Genomic DNA, 15,356 nt, shown 5'->3' on the forward strand with positions numbered 1-15,356 from the left:
AATAAAAGTTAAGGAGTCTTGAAGACCACTGTAATTTTTGACAGCAACTGCAAGTTTGGGGGTCCCCAAAACCATTCTCGGGTTTCATAATTTGCTAGAAGTACTCACAGAAGTCACTGAAAACTGTTATGGTTACAGTTTATTGCAGTGAGGAGACACAAATGAAAATCAGCCAATGGCAGGGGCATAGAGAGCCAAGTCTGGGAGAATCCCAAGCCTAAATCTTCCAGTGTCCTCTCCTAGTGAAGAAATAGACAATGCCAACTGCTCTCAGCAGTGATATGTAACAGTACACCAGAGTACTGCCAATCATGGAAGCTTAACTGAGCCTTGATGTCCAGAGTTGTTTTGGGGGCTCAGTCACATGCATGTGGTTGACTTACCTTCCTGCTGACTTTAGTTTTCAGCCCTTATAGAGGTCATGCTGTTAATGCATGGCCTAAAGACCCCTCCATAAATCACATTGTTAGCACAGATTATTTGGTGTGGCCCAAGGCTCCCAGGTTAAAAAACAAAACAAAACACTCCTATCAGGTGGGACATTCCAAGGATTTAGAGATTATCTCTCAGGAGCTGCCAGGCTGCCAGGCCTCTCCTTGGGTAAGATTCTTTTTTTTTTTTTTTTTTTTTTTTGAGACGGAGTTTCAAAAAATCTTTTTGCCCGGGCTGGAATGCAGTGGCACGATCTCGACTCACTGCGACCTCCATCCACCTCCTGGGTTCAAGCGATTCTCCTGCCTCAGCCTTTCATGTAGCTGGATTACAGGCGTGCACCACCACCAACCCAGGCTAATTATTTTTGTAGTTTTAGTAGAGACGGGGTTTTACTGTGTTGGGATTACAGGCACAAACTACTGCAACTCGCCAAGATTCTTTACTACATAGGGAATAATTCAATTTGGCTAAAGTGTAGACTATTCCCTGGAGTTGAAGGTGGGCTTAGGAGGGTAAACTAGTGCTATGTTGTTGAAAATTGATGGAAGGCATTTGTTGTCATGGGAGCTATCTCTTAAGAAGATTAACCCATTAGTGGTTATTTGAGAGTGTGTAGTATCCTGACAGGTAGGCTAGAGGAGTTTGGAGGATACTGCTGAAGTTTAGGTAAGAAATAACAAGAGCTTAGTCCAGGATGGTAGAAGTTGAAAGTTGTTTATTTTTGGTTGTTTATTTTATTTTATTTTATTTTTGAGACAGGGTCTCACTCTGTCACCCAGGCTAGAGTGCAGTGGCATGATCTCGGCTCACTGCAACCTCTGCCTCCCGGGCTCAATCGATCCTCTCACCTCAGCCTCCCAAGTAGCTGGGACCACAGGCATGCGCCACTGTACCTGGCTAATTTTTTTGTATTTTTGGTAGAGGCTGGGTTTCACCATGTTGCCAGGCTGGTTTTGAACTCCTGAGCTCAAGTGATGTGCCTCCCAAAGTGCTGGGATTACAGATGTGAGCCACTGTGTCTGGCCAGTTGTTTATTTTTATTTTGGTTTATTGGTCTCTCTATATATAAAAGTATAGGTACGCTCAAGAAGGACCTAAATAGGCTTAGTAGGGGATTGCTTAAATGTTTTTTAAGGCCGGGCGTGGTGGCTTATGCCTGTAATCCCAGCACTTTTGGAGGCTGAGGTGGGCAGATCACTTGAGGTCAGGAGTTCAAGACCAGCCTGGCCAACATGGTAAAACCCCATCTCTACTAAAAATACAAAAAAAATTTAGCTGGCATCATGGCACATGCCTGTAATCCCAGCACTCGGGAGGCTGAGGCAGCAGAATCACTTGAACGTAGGAAGCAGAGGTTGTGGTGAGCCAATATCGTGCTACTGCACTCCAGCCTGGGTGACAGAGTGAGACTCCGTCTCAAAAAAAAAAAAACAAAAAAAAAAACACAAAACTGTTTTTTAGGCTATAATTTTGGTCCAGTTATTTGGACCAGCTCTCAGTGTCTTTTAAAGCCCTTTTGCATCTTCACATATGATTACATTTAGCAGCCGGAAATTGGTACCTGAGTAGGTAAAGGACAGAGAAAAATAAAAATAGAAAATGTGACTTGAAATAGTATTTGGAAATTGGGAGAATAGGTATATAGCTGCTGATTGTATCCGTATACTACAATACTTCTGTTGAAGTTAACACTTTCCAGGGGGATCCAGGATTTGCTCCAGGGTGAGGATTCTTCCTCCACTGCATTTCAGTTGAGGCACAATGGTCGTCTTTCTTTTATAGGACTGTCATCTCTGTGACTGAGAGAGCCACATGCAGCCACTGCTATAATGGAAGTAGTTAAAATAAGAGAAGAGTTAAACAGATCTTCAATAAGTAGTCCTTATTAGAGCAAAACTGAGAGTAAATGTACAATGACCTCTGACATGCACGCATTATGTCCTTTAAGTGAAAAAAATCTCATTAGCAGGGAGTACCCTTTTTTGAGATGGAGTTTTGATTAGCTGCCCAGGCTGGAGTGCAGTGGTGTGATCTCACCCCAACCACTGTCTCCCAGGTTCAAGCAATTCTCCCGTCTCAGCCTCCTGAGTAGCTGGGATTAGAGGCACCCGCCATCATGCCTGGCTAATTTTTGTATTTTAGTAGAGACAGGGTTTCACCACGTTGGCCAGGCTGGTCTTGAACTCCTGACCACAGGTGATCTGCTCGTCTTGGCCTCCCGAAGTGCTAGGATTATAGGTGTGAGCCACCACACCCGGCTTTTTTTTTTTTTTTTTTGAGATGGAGTCTCGCTCTGTTGCTCGCCGGAGTGCAGTGGCCCAATCTCTGTTCACTGAAGCCTCCACCTCCTGGGTTCAAGTGATTCTCCTGCCTCAGCCTCCCAAGTAGCTGGGACTACAGTTGCATGCCACCATGCCTGGCTAATTTTTTGTGTGTTTTTAGTAGAGATGAGGTTTCACTATGTTGGCCAGGCTGATCTCGAACTCCTACCTCAAGTGATCTGCCTGCCTTGACCTCCCAAAGTGCTGGGATTACAGGCATGAGCCACCACGCCTGGCCTGGGAGCACCCTTTTATGAGACTTAGTAATGCCAGTGGATGTAGACATATCAGGTCTCCAATTAGGAATTGCGATAGAAGAAATTTGCTTTTCTCCTTTCCCCATTGAATTTTCATGAGGTTTAGATGAAAAACCAATACAGGGTGGTGCTCGAGAAGATTCCTGCAATAAATTTGTGTTGTTAGATTACTTTGGGATGGAAAACTTCATAGTTCTCTGTGGGTGTACGCTTCCATCCCATCTGTGTTCTGGACCTTATCTGTGACATCAATTATAGTGACAGGAGCTCATCTTAGCTTGGATCACAGCATGAGAAAAGCCTTAGTGTTTTCTGACAGCACTATTGCTGTTGTGCTGAAAATGTAATGAGTAGCTATAAATAAAATGAAAACGGGAAATCCTTCCTGCATATCTACCTTCCTAAAGTATTTATTGAATTGAGTACCAATTATGTGTATTAAGCTATATTAAGTTCTGTGCAGGATAGGAAAAAGGTATGTGAATTACATGCTGATGCCGGGATTTTGTAGGATGATAAGTTTTCAGACACCAAGTGATAAATGGCCAGTTCAGAAGAGGAAGAGAACACACATCGCTGGGGGAATCAGGAATGCTTGGTGGTAAGCTGAAGAGTATGTTTTGGAGCTGGGTGTAAAAAATGCCTTTCTCTGTGAGGCATACAAATGAGGAGGTTGGAGGCCATCAACAGGGACTGACATATAGTTCAGTATTATGTTATGGGATGCATGGAGGGCTTTTGGTAGTAGAGAAAAAGGTAAACTGGAATCATCAATGTGTGCAGTGTGAATCTACACTTTATGCTACAGGTAGTAGAGAAACTTGACAGATTTTGAGCAAGATGACGTGATCACAGCTGTACTTTGAGATTAATCTAGAAGTTATGTGGGGGATGAATTGAAATAGGTGGTGAATGGAGGCCTGACCAGCTAAGAGACTATTGTCATAGTTTAGGGCTAGGCAAGAGTTTATGAGATCCTAGACTAAGGTAGTGTGTTTTCAGTTCTGCAGAGAACTAAGAGAGGTTTGAAGTTGAAGAAAGTTTTGAATGAATACTTTGTTACTAATTCAACAGAGCTAACTTAAGTTATTGGAGATGTATAATGATGAGACCCCTGATAGCTTTTCTTGGTAACACTTCTTAAACAATCCTCCTTAGGGCATTCTTATGAGGTAGCGTCATCCTTTCAACCTGACTCAGTGAGGTATGACAGTGCTGACTAAAAGGTTTTCATCCTAAATATCATCAAATTAATGCTGGGAAAGACTAAAAGGAAAGAGGGACTTGGTGATGATGCTCTCAGTGACTCTAAAAGTGGAGACGAATGGGTAGGGGCCCTGGGAAGCATAAAGGAAGAAGGAGTGTGGCAAAAGGAATAATACTTTCATGTATGTCAATGGTGGAACATGAGACTTCATATACAAATTTAAGACCAGAGTGACCATTATGAAAAAAGGAAGTTACATCAAATTATGTACTAGAGTTGAAGGTCATAGTGAATCATGAAAAAAAAAAAGGAATTATATTTTTTGAATCAAAACTTTAAGATAAACTTAGAGATAAATTATCAGAGAGATAAAAGATAAAATAAGAGCTAAACTGAATTTAAGTGCTGTGGAACCACGAGAACATTTTCTAATAGTGAGAGGAGTTATGTATATGATCCCAGCTCTTTTTTGATAATAGATTTGTTGAGCATAAGAAAGGGTCACACTTGGCCGGGCGCAGTGGCTCACACCTGTAATCCCAGCACTTTGGGAGGCCGAGGCAGGTGGATCATGAGGTCAAAAGACCATTCTGGCCAACATGTTGAAACTTCGTCTCTACTAAAAACACAAAAATTAGCCAGGCATGGTGGTGCACACCTGTAATCCCAGCTACTCAGGAGGCTGAGGCAGGAGAATCGCTTGAACCCGGGAGGCGGAGGTTGCAGTGAGCCGAGATTGCGCCACTGCTGCACTCCAGCATGGGCAACAAGAGCGAAACTGTCTACATAAATAAATAAATAAATAAATAAATAAAACAATGAAACTTGCTGCCTTGATGACTCTTCCTTTCATGGAAGATTTCTCTGCAGCATATGTTGCTGTTTGACAGCATTTTACCCACAAAACTCCTTTCAAAATTGGAGTCAATCCTCTCAAACCCTGCCTTTGCTTTCTCAATTAAGTTTATGTAATATTCTAAATTTTTTGTTGTCATTTCAACAATGTTCACAGCATCCTCGCCAGGAGTAGACTCCATCGCAAGAAGCCACTTTTTTTTTTTGCTTATCTATTAGAAGCAGTTTCTCATCCATTAAAATTTTTATTGGGAGAGTGTGTCAATTCAGTCACATCTTCAGCGTCCACTTTTAATTCTAGTTCTCTTGCTATTTCCATCATATTTACAATTACTTCCTTCACTGAACTCTTAAATGCTGCAAAGTCATCCACGAGAGTTGGAATCAAATTCTTCTAAATTTCTCTTTGTGTTATTTTGACCTCCTCCCATGAATCATGAATCTTTTTTTTTTTTTTTTCTTCAAACAGACAGGATCTCGCTATTTTGCGCAGGCTGATCTCAAACTCCTGAGCTCAAGTGATCCTTTAGTCTCAGTCTCCTGAGTAACTGAGATTATAAGGCAGCACCACCATGGCCAGATAATCATTAATGTTCTTACTGGCATCTAGAATGGTGAATCCTTTTCAGAAGATTTTCAATTTACTTTGCCCAGATCCATCACAGGAATTATCTATGGCACCTGTGGCCTTATGAAATGTAGTTCTTAAATAATAAGACATAGAAATCGAAATTACTCCTTGATCCATGGGCTACAGAATGAATATTGTGTTAACAGGCATGAAAACATTAATCTTCTTGTACATCTCCATCAAGCTCTTGAGTGGCTAGGAACATTATCAATGAGCAGTAAAAAATATATATATATATATATATATTTTTTTTTTTTTTTTTTTTTTTTGAGATGGGGTCTCTGTCACCCTGGCTGGAGTGCTGTGTCATGATCATGGCTCACTACACTCCAGCCTGGGCTCAAGAGATCCTCCCACTTTGGCCTCCCAAGTAGCTGGGACTACAGGTGCATGTCACCACACCTGGCTAATTTTTAAATTTTTTGTAGAGACGGAGTCTCACCATGTTGCCCAGGCTGGTCTCAAACTCCTAGGCTCAAGCATTCTGCCTGCCTCAGCCTCCCAAAATTCTGGGATTACAGGTGTGAGCCACTGTGCCCAGCTAATGAACAGTAATATTTTGAAAATAATCTTTCTAAGCAGTAGGTCAAGAGTGGGCTTAAAATATTCAGTAAACCATGCTATAAATAGATGTGCTGTCATCCAGGCTTTGTTGTTCCATTTATAGACCACAGGCAGAGTAGATATAGCATAACTCTTAAGGCCTAAGGATTTTCAGAATATTAGGTGAGCATTGGCTTTAAATCACTAGCTGCATTAGCCCCTAACAAGAGAATCATTCTGTCCTTTGATGCTTTGGAGCCAGGCATTGACTTCTCTGTAGCTATGAAAGTCCGAGATGGCATCTTCTTCCTATGTAAGACTATTTCGTCTACAGTGACTATCTGTTGTTTCGTGTAGCCACCTTCATCAGTGATCTTAGCTAGATCTTCTGGATAACATGCTGCAGCTTCTACATCAGCACTTGCTGCTTCACCTGTACTTTTTATGTTATAGAGACAGTTTCTTTCCTTCAACCTCATGAACCAGCCTCTGCTAGCTTCAAACTTTTCTTCTGTGGCGTTCCTCACCTCTCTCAGCTTTCATAGAATTGAATTCGAGTTAGAGCCTTGCTCTCTGAATTAGGCTTTGACTTAAGCGAATGTTGTAGCTGCTTTGATCATTTATCCAGACCACTCAAACTTTCTTCATATCAGCAATAAGGCTGTTTTGCTTTCTTATTTGTGCGTTCACTGGAGTGGCACTTTTAATTTCCTTCAAGAACTTTTCCTTTACATTTACAACTTGGCTGTTTGGTGCAAGAGGCTCAGCTTTTGGCCTCTTGGGGCATGTCTTCCTCACTAAGCATGATCATTTCTAGCTTTTGATTTAAAGTGAGAGACCTGTGACTTCTCCTTTGACTTGAACACTTAGAGGCCATTATAGAGTTCTTCATTGGCCTAATTTCAGTATTAAATAGGGCAGCCCAAGGAGAAGGAGAGAGTTGAGGCAGTGGCCAGTGAGTGGAACAGTCAAAACATGCACAACATTTATTGATGAAGTTTGCCATCATATACAGATGTGGTTCATGGTGCCCCAAAACAATTACAATAGTAACATTAAAGATCACTGATTGGCCGGGCGCAGTGGCTCACGCCTGTAATCCCAGCACTTTGGGAGGCCGAGGCGGGCAGATCACGAGGTCAGGAGATCGAGACCATCCTGGCCAACACAGTGAAACCCCGTCTCTATTAAAAATACAAAAAAATTAGCCGGGCGTGGTGGCCGGCGCCTGTAGTCCCAGCTACTCGGGAGGCTGAGGCGGGAGAATGGTGTGAACCCAGGAGGCAGAGGTTGCAGTGAGCCGAGATCATGCCACTGCACTCCAGCCTGGGTGACAGCGAGACTCCATCTAAAAAAAAAAAAATCACTGATCATAGATGTAATAATGAAAAAGTTTGGAATACTGCAAGAAGTACCAAAATGTGACACAAACATGAAGTGAGCACATGCTGTTGGAAAATGGCACTGACGGACTTGCTCAACACAGGCTTGCCACAAACCTTCAATTTGTAAAAACAAAAACAAAAACACATCTTCAAAGCGTAAAGCAAGGTGCAATAAAATAAGGTATGTCTATACTGTATAAAGTACAAACAGCTGCCTTTATTTTGAGGTAGGGATAATCAGTTGAAGGACTTTGTACCTGGGGTCTTTCTCAGTTCCAAATAACCTTTTCTCACACAGTCATAACAGTCCACCGAGATAGAGGTAGATCCTTGAAGCCATGGGTCTTCTAAGAGAGCTATAAGTGGGACAGTATCACTTCTGACCTCACTCTGACCTACGGAAGGTACATCCTTCGGCTCCGGCCAACTTGGCAAAAAGCTTTATTCCCAGATGTTTTGCTAATTGAGGTCTTAGTGTTTTCTGATAATCTGTAGTTTTCTGTAAAACTTCTTTATAGGACTTAGCATACTTATAGTAATTTAAGTAACTATTTATTAGTCTGTTATTCTCTCTTAAGCTATAAACTTTACTGGAGCAGAAAGTCTATTTTGTTCATCGCTATCTTCCCAGTCCTAGCATATAGGTACTCAGATATTTGTTGGCATACTAACCACATTATTTCACATATCTAGGATGTGGCTCCTATAAAATTTAGAGAGCCATGTGCCAGCTTGGGTATCCTCAAATGTGTTGGGTTGGTCCCAAGAGTGAGCACCTCAAGAGAGCAAGGCAGAAGTGCATGGCATTTTTATGACTTAGTTTTGGAAATCATGTATAGTGTTTGTTACTTCTGTCATACCTTATTGGTCAAAGTAGTCACAAAGTACTTTCCAAGTTCAAGGTGAGGGAATAAGGACTTCATAACACTTGATGGGAAGAGTGTCATAGTCACATGAAGAAGAACATGTGAAATGGGAGATCTCGTATTGGCTATCTTTGAAAAAGAATGTTACAGTTGTTTATAATTTTCACCAAATTTGGAAAACTTTTTGGCCCTCATTTCTTCAAACATATTTTCTGTCCCCCTCCACATTGTTTTTTTGAGACTAATTATATGTATGCTTTATATCTCACTGATTAAGACTTTGCTTCTTCCTTTTGTTATTTTTTTCTCTCTGCTTCATTTTGTATAGTTTGTGTTACTATTGTCTTCAGGTTCACTGTTATTTTCTTCTGTAGTCTCCAATCAGTTGTTAAGCTCATCTGTTGAATTTTTTTATATCTTCTATTTTCTCACCTTTTTATGTTCATATTTTCCTTGAAATCCTTGCGCATATTTATTCTATTTTAAGTTAACTGTTAACTTGTCTGCTAATTCTCTTATCTATCACATTTCTGGGTCTGTTTCTATTAACAGATTCACCCCCACCCCAATTACAGTATTTTTCTGCTTCACATATCTAGTAATTTTTTATTGCATGCTAGACATTACAAGTGCTACATTAAGTATCTGGATATTGTTGTCTTTAAAGAATATTGGCCAGGCATGGTGGCTCACACCTGTAATCCCAACACTTTGGGAGGCCAGGTGGGCAGATCACCTGAGGTCAGGAGTTCGAGACCAGCTTGGCCAACATGGGTGAAACCTCATCTCTACTAAAAATACAAAAATTAGCCAGGCATGGTGGCAGGCACCTGTTGTAATCCCAGCTGCTCAGGAGGCTGAGGTAGGAGACTCGCTTGAACCCGGGAGGCAGAGGTTGCAGTGAGCTGAGATTGTGCCATTGTACTCCAGCCTGGGCGACAAGAGTGAGACTTCGTCTCAAAAAAAAAAAAAAAAAAAAAAGAATATTGAAAATTGTTTTGGCAGGTAGTTACTTGCTAGTCAGCTTGATACTTTCAAAGCTTGCTTTTAAGCTTTGTTAAGGCAAGTGTTTGGAATAGTTTTTGCTCTAGGGCTGGTTTAGCTCTACTACTAAAGGATGATTTTCCTTAGAGCTCTAATGAATGTCCCTGGTATTCAAGGTCGTCCTGTCCGGATAGTGGGAACGCAGATGTCCCCCAGCCTGTGTGAGCTCTGGGAATTGCTCAGCTTGCAATTCCAGTTTGCAGTTTCATTGCCTGGCTTTGTGGGGTTTCACCTAATACATGTGTAGGTTAGTATTCAGTAATGGACTAAAGAGATCCCTATGCAGAGGTCTCCCTTCTGGAGGTCTTTGTCTGCGCTGCAAATCTCAGCCACCTCAGTTTCCACAAATTCCAATCTCAGTCTACTCAATTCATGAAGAAAGATACATTGTGGTCTGCAAAGCACTTCTGGGCAGAAAGCTGGAATGATCACAGGGCTCACCTTATTTGTTTCCCTTTTCTCAAGGATCACAATTCTTTACTGCCTGTTGTCTGCTATTTATATCAATTTTTTCATGTATCTTTGATCCAGTTTTCTAGTTGTATGTGGTGGAAGAGAAGATTCTGTACCAGTAATACAACATGTTGAAGTATGAATTTTACCCCCAGGATTTCTTTCTTCTTTTAACCACTTAAAGTACAACTTAGTTTCCAAATGTAAAAATGAAGTCAACTTTGAGTTAGAATAAATAACTTGGCTTCAAGATTCAGGCCTACCTCTAACTTGCTGCATGAATATTGGCAAATCTTATTTGTTTTTTGGCAGATACAGCAAAATTGAATTGAATATAATCCTATTCGCCCTACTTCTCAGGAATTCTGTAACAAGCAAATGGAAATAAAAACAAATCACATTAAATAAGGATGAGGTTATATTTATAGTTAGTTGACAACTCACTTTTCAAACCTGTCTTGCCTATCTTCCAGTTCCATTCTCTAAAGAATAAAAGCACCTGAGTTAAAAGTGTAGTGAGACTGCTGCTGTTTCACTGCTCCTCCTCTTAATATTAGCCAACTGCTACTGAATGTTTTCTATATGCCGGGAACTGTGTAAGCCTTTTATGTGAATAAATTTACTAAATTTTCTTTTTTCCTTTTTTTTTTTTTGAAATGGAGTCTCGCTCTGTCGCCCAGGCTGGAGTGCAGTGGCACGATCTCGGCTCACTGCAACCTCCGCCTACCGGGTTCAAGCGATTCTTCTGCCTCAGCCTCCCAAGTAGCTGGGGCTACAGGCACTTGCCACCACGCCTGGCTAATTTTTGTATTTTTAGTAGAGACAGGGTTTCACCATATTGGCCAGGCTGGTCTTGAACTCCTGACCTCGTGATCCACCCGCCTCCGCCTCCCAAAGTGTTGGGATTACAGGTGTGAGCCACCGCGCCTGGCCTTACTAAATTTTCATAACTGCCATATGGATAGGTACTATTATTGTCATTTGACACCCAAGAATGAGATTAAACAACTTGGAGAAGGTCACATAGCAAAGTGGCAGTGGCAGAACTAGGACTGATTCTTTTCTTTTTTTTTTTTTTTTTTTTTGTATTTTTAGTAGAGACGGGGTTTCGCCATGTTGGTCAGGCTAGTCTCGAACTCCTGACCTCCTGATCCGCCCGCCTCGGCCTCCCAAAGTGCTGGGATTACAGGCGTGAGCCACCGCGCCCGGCCAAGGACTGATTCTTGAGCCATGCTCTTAACCACCACTATGTGACTACTTAAAAACTACTGAAAATGCATCAACTGCTGCTGTAGAATCATTAATTATCCTTAAATATAAAACAGCATCATCTCTGCCATCCTGTTAACAAATCCTGTTTGTTTAGTCAGCCTGACTGATTTCCATGCGGAAGCAGAAAGATTGGGCTATCACTGGAATATGTGATTCCTGAGAAAAACACCGTTAGGATGGCTGGAAATGGAAGATGATGTCCAGCACCAACTACCTTGAGAATAGGCTATAAGTGGAGTACAGAGGATCTAGTGTGGTTCTCAGAGGGTCACTGGTGTGTACTGAATCTCTGCTGTCTGTCTTTTAATATTAATAGGCTCATTATTCTTTTTTCTCTCCTTTCTCAGACACATTTAATCAAACCAGGCACCAAAATGCTAACACTCCTTCCTGGAGAAAGAAAGGCTAATATTTGTTTTACTCAAAGAAGAGCTCCATCTACAGGCATTCACCAGAGAAGCATTGCTTCTTTCTTCACCTTGCAGCCAGGTATGGTGACGCATATGGGAATACTTCATTATCCAGAGCAAAACAGGAGTGTGTTCATTTGTCCATGTTAGACCATTTATGAGAAATGGTGAAACCAGTGCATTGTGTTAAACTTAGCCTATTAGAAGAGGTTATAAAACATAAGTTGTTGCCTTTTGAAAAGCAATATTATGTGTGCTTTTACAAACGTACTTTTCTGGTTCTGTTTTGCTCAGCTTAATATTAAATATTTGTATTCGCTGTCAGAGCAGTCAGGAAAGGTGTACTTGGGAGTTGGAGGTGCACTGGGGAGTTGCCCTGCCATTAGTTAGGTGGTATGTATCTTGGGTTGGCCACAGTGGGTACTCTGTCTAAGGTTAATTGATAATTGATATTTTTGTGTGAAGCTTCTCAAATTAGTGAAAGGTTCAAAGATGCTTTTTCTTAGAAAGCCTCACATAAAGTTGGCTTATGTCTCATCCTTTGGCAGTTCTTTGCTTCCAGGTCCCTGTTCAGGGGAGCAGCTGACTCAGAGCAGGCTGGGCCTTAAACAGGAGGGTTCCTGCCACTTGGAGGGTGTTGGGAAGAGTGCTCTAATGCCGGGTGTGATTTTCAGGACTGCTTTGCCTAAACCTTCAAAATGCCCTCTCCCTCCTCCAAACAAAAACTTACACTCTTTTGCTTTATGTAAGGGCAGATTTAAAAAAAACAAAAAACAAAAACAAACAAAAAAACCACTTTTTCCACTTACAAATTCTGGTGTATTTTATAGTCTATATTGAATTCTAAGGAAAAGTTGAGAATTCTCACAAAACCTAGTTTCTGCAGTATAATTCTTATTGTAGAAGGAAAGAGGAAATCAGTTATTCTGCTTTGTTTTTATAATTAGATCTTGGTATAATTTGAGCCAAGTTGGTAATTCCATGTCCTCCATCCTTATCTTAAGGCAGAACACAATCCACTCTATGCCTGATAAAATTAACAGGCTGGACACTAGTAGTTGTTTCACTATTCTACCTACTGATTGACTTAACATCCTAATTGTGTCTTCACTCCCTTTCCAATGAAATGCCTGGGGAGTGGAGGACCCACGTTTTTCACACTGTCACCAGAAGGTCTCTCAGAGTTGGATGGTTAATGTCATCTTTAAGACCTTACAAAACTAGTATGTGTTTAGCATGTTTCTTTAAGGATAATGTCCAGGAATGTATATTTGGCCAGGATCACCATTTAGTAAAAACCACGTTAAATATAAAAAACAAAAGCAAAACTGATGTGCCCTATGTTAAACAAACCTACAAATGAAAACTCAGCTGGTAAAGTAGGCTATGGTCTGATCATATGCGATGTTTGACTTTATTAGGTAGGTGATGGGAAGTATCCATGTATTTGAGTAGGGAATATAAGATCTGATGTTTTAGAGTTTATTCATGATAGACTGGCAAGATTGCAAACAGGAAGACTGGCTACAAAGTTATGTGAAGAGTCTAAGACTCCTGCATTAGGTAGTAGTAGTAGCTGATACTGATTTCAGAAAAAGCCAACTGAATCCTGCTTAGGGCAGTTTTTCTGCAGAATAATATTTGTTAATTCCTGTTTTATTAGGAAAGACAAATGGCAGTGACCAGAAGAGTGTTTCATCTCATACAGAAAGTCAGATCAACAAGGAGTCCAAGAAAAATGTGACCAAGCTAGGCCATTTGATCCCAGGCTTAGCACAGGATTGCATGGTGTCCCCTTTAGCCACTTCAACCACTGCAGACATCCAGGAAGCTGGACTGTCTCCTCAGTCCCTCCAGACTTCTGGCCACCACAGAATGAAAACCCCATTTTCAACTGAGCTATCTTTGCTCCAGCCTGATACTCTAGACTGTGCTGGAGAGAGTAATACCCCACTGGCTTTTTCCTTCACTGAGGACTTGGAAAGTTCTTGTTTGCCAGACCAAAAGGAAGAAAAAGGGGATTCTGCCAGGAAATGGGAATGGCTTCATGGGTCTAAGAAGAACTATCAGAGTATGGAGAAACACACCAAACTACCTGGGGACAAATGCTGTCAGCCCTTAGGCAAGACTAAATTGGAAAGAAAGGTGTCTGCCAAAGAAAACAGGCAGGCCCCTGTACTCCTTCAAACATACGGGGAATCCTGGAATGGAGAAAACATAGAACCAGTGAAACAAAGCCCTAGTCCAGTTTCTGTGTTTTCCTGGGACAATGAAAAGAATGACAAGGACTCCTGGAGTCAACTTTTCACTGAAGATTCTCAAGGCCAGCGGGTCATTGCCCACAACACTAGAGTTCCTTTTCAAGATGTAACCAATAACTGGAATTGGGACTTAGCGCTGTTTCCTAACAGTCCTTGGGCTCAGTGCCAGGAGGATGGGCCAACTCAAAATCTGAAGCCTGATTTGCTCTTTACCCAGGACTCTGAAGGTAATCAAGTTATCAGGCACCAATTCTAAATGTTTGAAGCTTTGTTTCTAAAAGTACCTTGAAATGACAGAGATGTAGGAATATAGTTGTGGGTGGAGAGAGGAGTGAGTTTGTTTAGGTGGGAAGGTGGCATCGGATGAAGTTGTCATCACTGAGCATCTTCTCTGTGTAAATAAAGGGCAGTACCATTGTTAAGACAGTGGGATTGGCATCATGGCTTTCCCTCAGGAAGATGGTGGCTGGTAAATTCCCTGAACAAGTCTATGATGAACACTGAGGCAGCACGGTGGGTATTTATCTATCTCTATGAAAGCGCCTTTTACTCAGCCTGCACAGAGCCATCTCTTTGCCCTTCCAGATGTCTGACTGGGACCTTGCTTATAGATGTGTTTTGTTTTTGTTTTTGTTTTTGTTTTGAGATGGAGTCTAGCTCTGTCGCCAGGCTGGAGTGCAGTGGTGCGATCTCGGCTCACTGCACCCTCTGTCTCCCAGATTCAAGTGATTCTCCTGCCTCAGCCTCCCGAATAGCAGGGACTACAGGCACACACCACCACGCCCAGCTAATTTTTTTTGGTATTTTTAGTAGAGACGAGGTTTCACCATATTAGCCAGGATGGTCTCCATCTCCTGACCTCGTGATCCGCCCACCTCGGCCTTCCAAAGTGCTGGGATTACAGGCGTGAGCCACCATGCCCAGCCAGATGTGTGAGCTTTTAATCTCTGGCTGATCTTAACCCACTTCAGCCTAAGCTTGGGATGATTACTCTTGACTCTTTTTTTTTTAGTGATTAGCAAATCTCCCCACAACCCAGGTGTGGGGAGAAGAGAGGTAGAATGGCACTAGTTTCTTATTTTTGTGGTAACTGTACAGCACTTTAAAGTTATATACTCTATGTTTAAATATCTCCCTTAAAAAGCCTGAGCTATATAACAATCTGGATGTGACTGTGTTACCCTTTTCCCACAAGATAGGAGGGAATCCCCTTTGTAAAACTATGAACCCAAATAAATGTTTACAGAGTGGCTCTTGTGATAATTGGTAATTAAACCATTACCAATTTTATTTTTGAAAATGCAACACTGTAATAATAGTATATGCTGTCATTGCCCTGAGTCTGATCTGAACCAGAGTCTAGTTTGATCTGTCTTCTACCCAAGGCATTATCTTTTGTTGTTGATGTGGTACCTA

The 15,356-nt window shown here is 41.5% G+C and overlaps 1 protein-coding gene across 1 annotated transcript in view; it reads left to right on the forward strand.

Annotated features, from left to right (window-relative positions):
• Positions 1-15,356, forward strand: part of AUNIP (aurora kinase A and ninein interacting protein) — a 32,123-nt gene that overhangs the window by 15,003 nt on the left and 1,764 nt on the right. Inside the window, exons 2-3 of the mRNA XM_054499751.2 lie at positions 11,617-11,758; positions 13,343-14,167. Coding sequence (XP_054355726.1) covers positions 11,617-11,758; positions 13,343-14,167 — 967 coding nt within the window. The remainder of the gene's footprint in view (positions 1-11,616; positions 11,759-13,342; positions 14,168-15,356) is intronic.

The sequence above is a fragment of the Pongo pygmaeus genome, chromosome 1 (assembly GCF_028885625.2).
Source record: "Pongo pygmaeus isolate AG05252 chromosome 1, NHGRI_mPonPyg2-v2.0_pri, whole genome shotgun sequence".
Taxonomy (NCBI): Eukaryota; Metazoa; Chordata; class Mammalia; order Primates; family Hominidae; genus Pongo; species Pongo pygmaeus.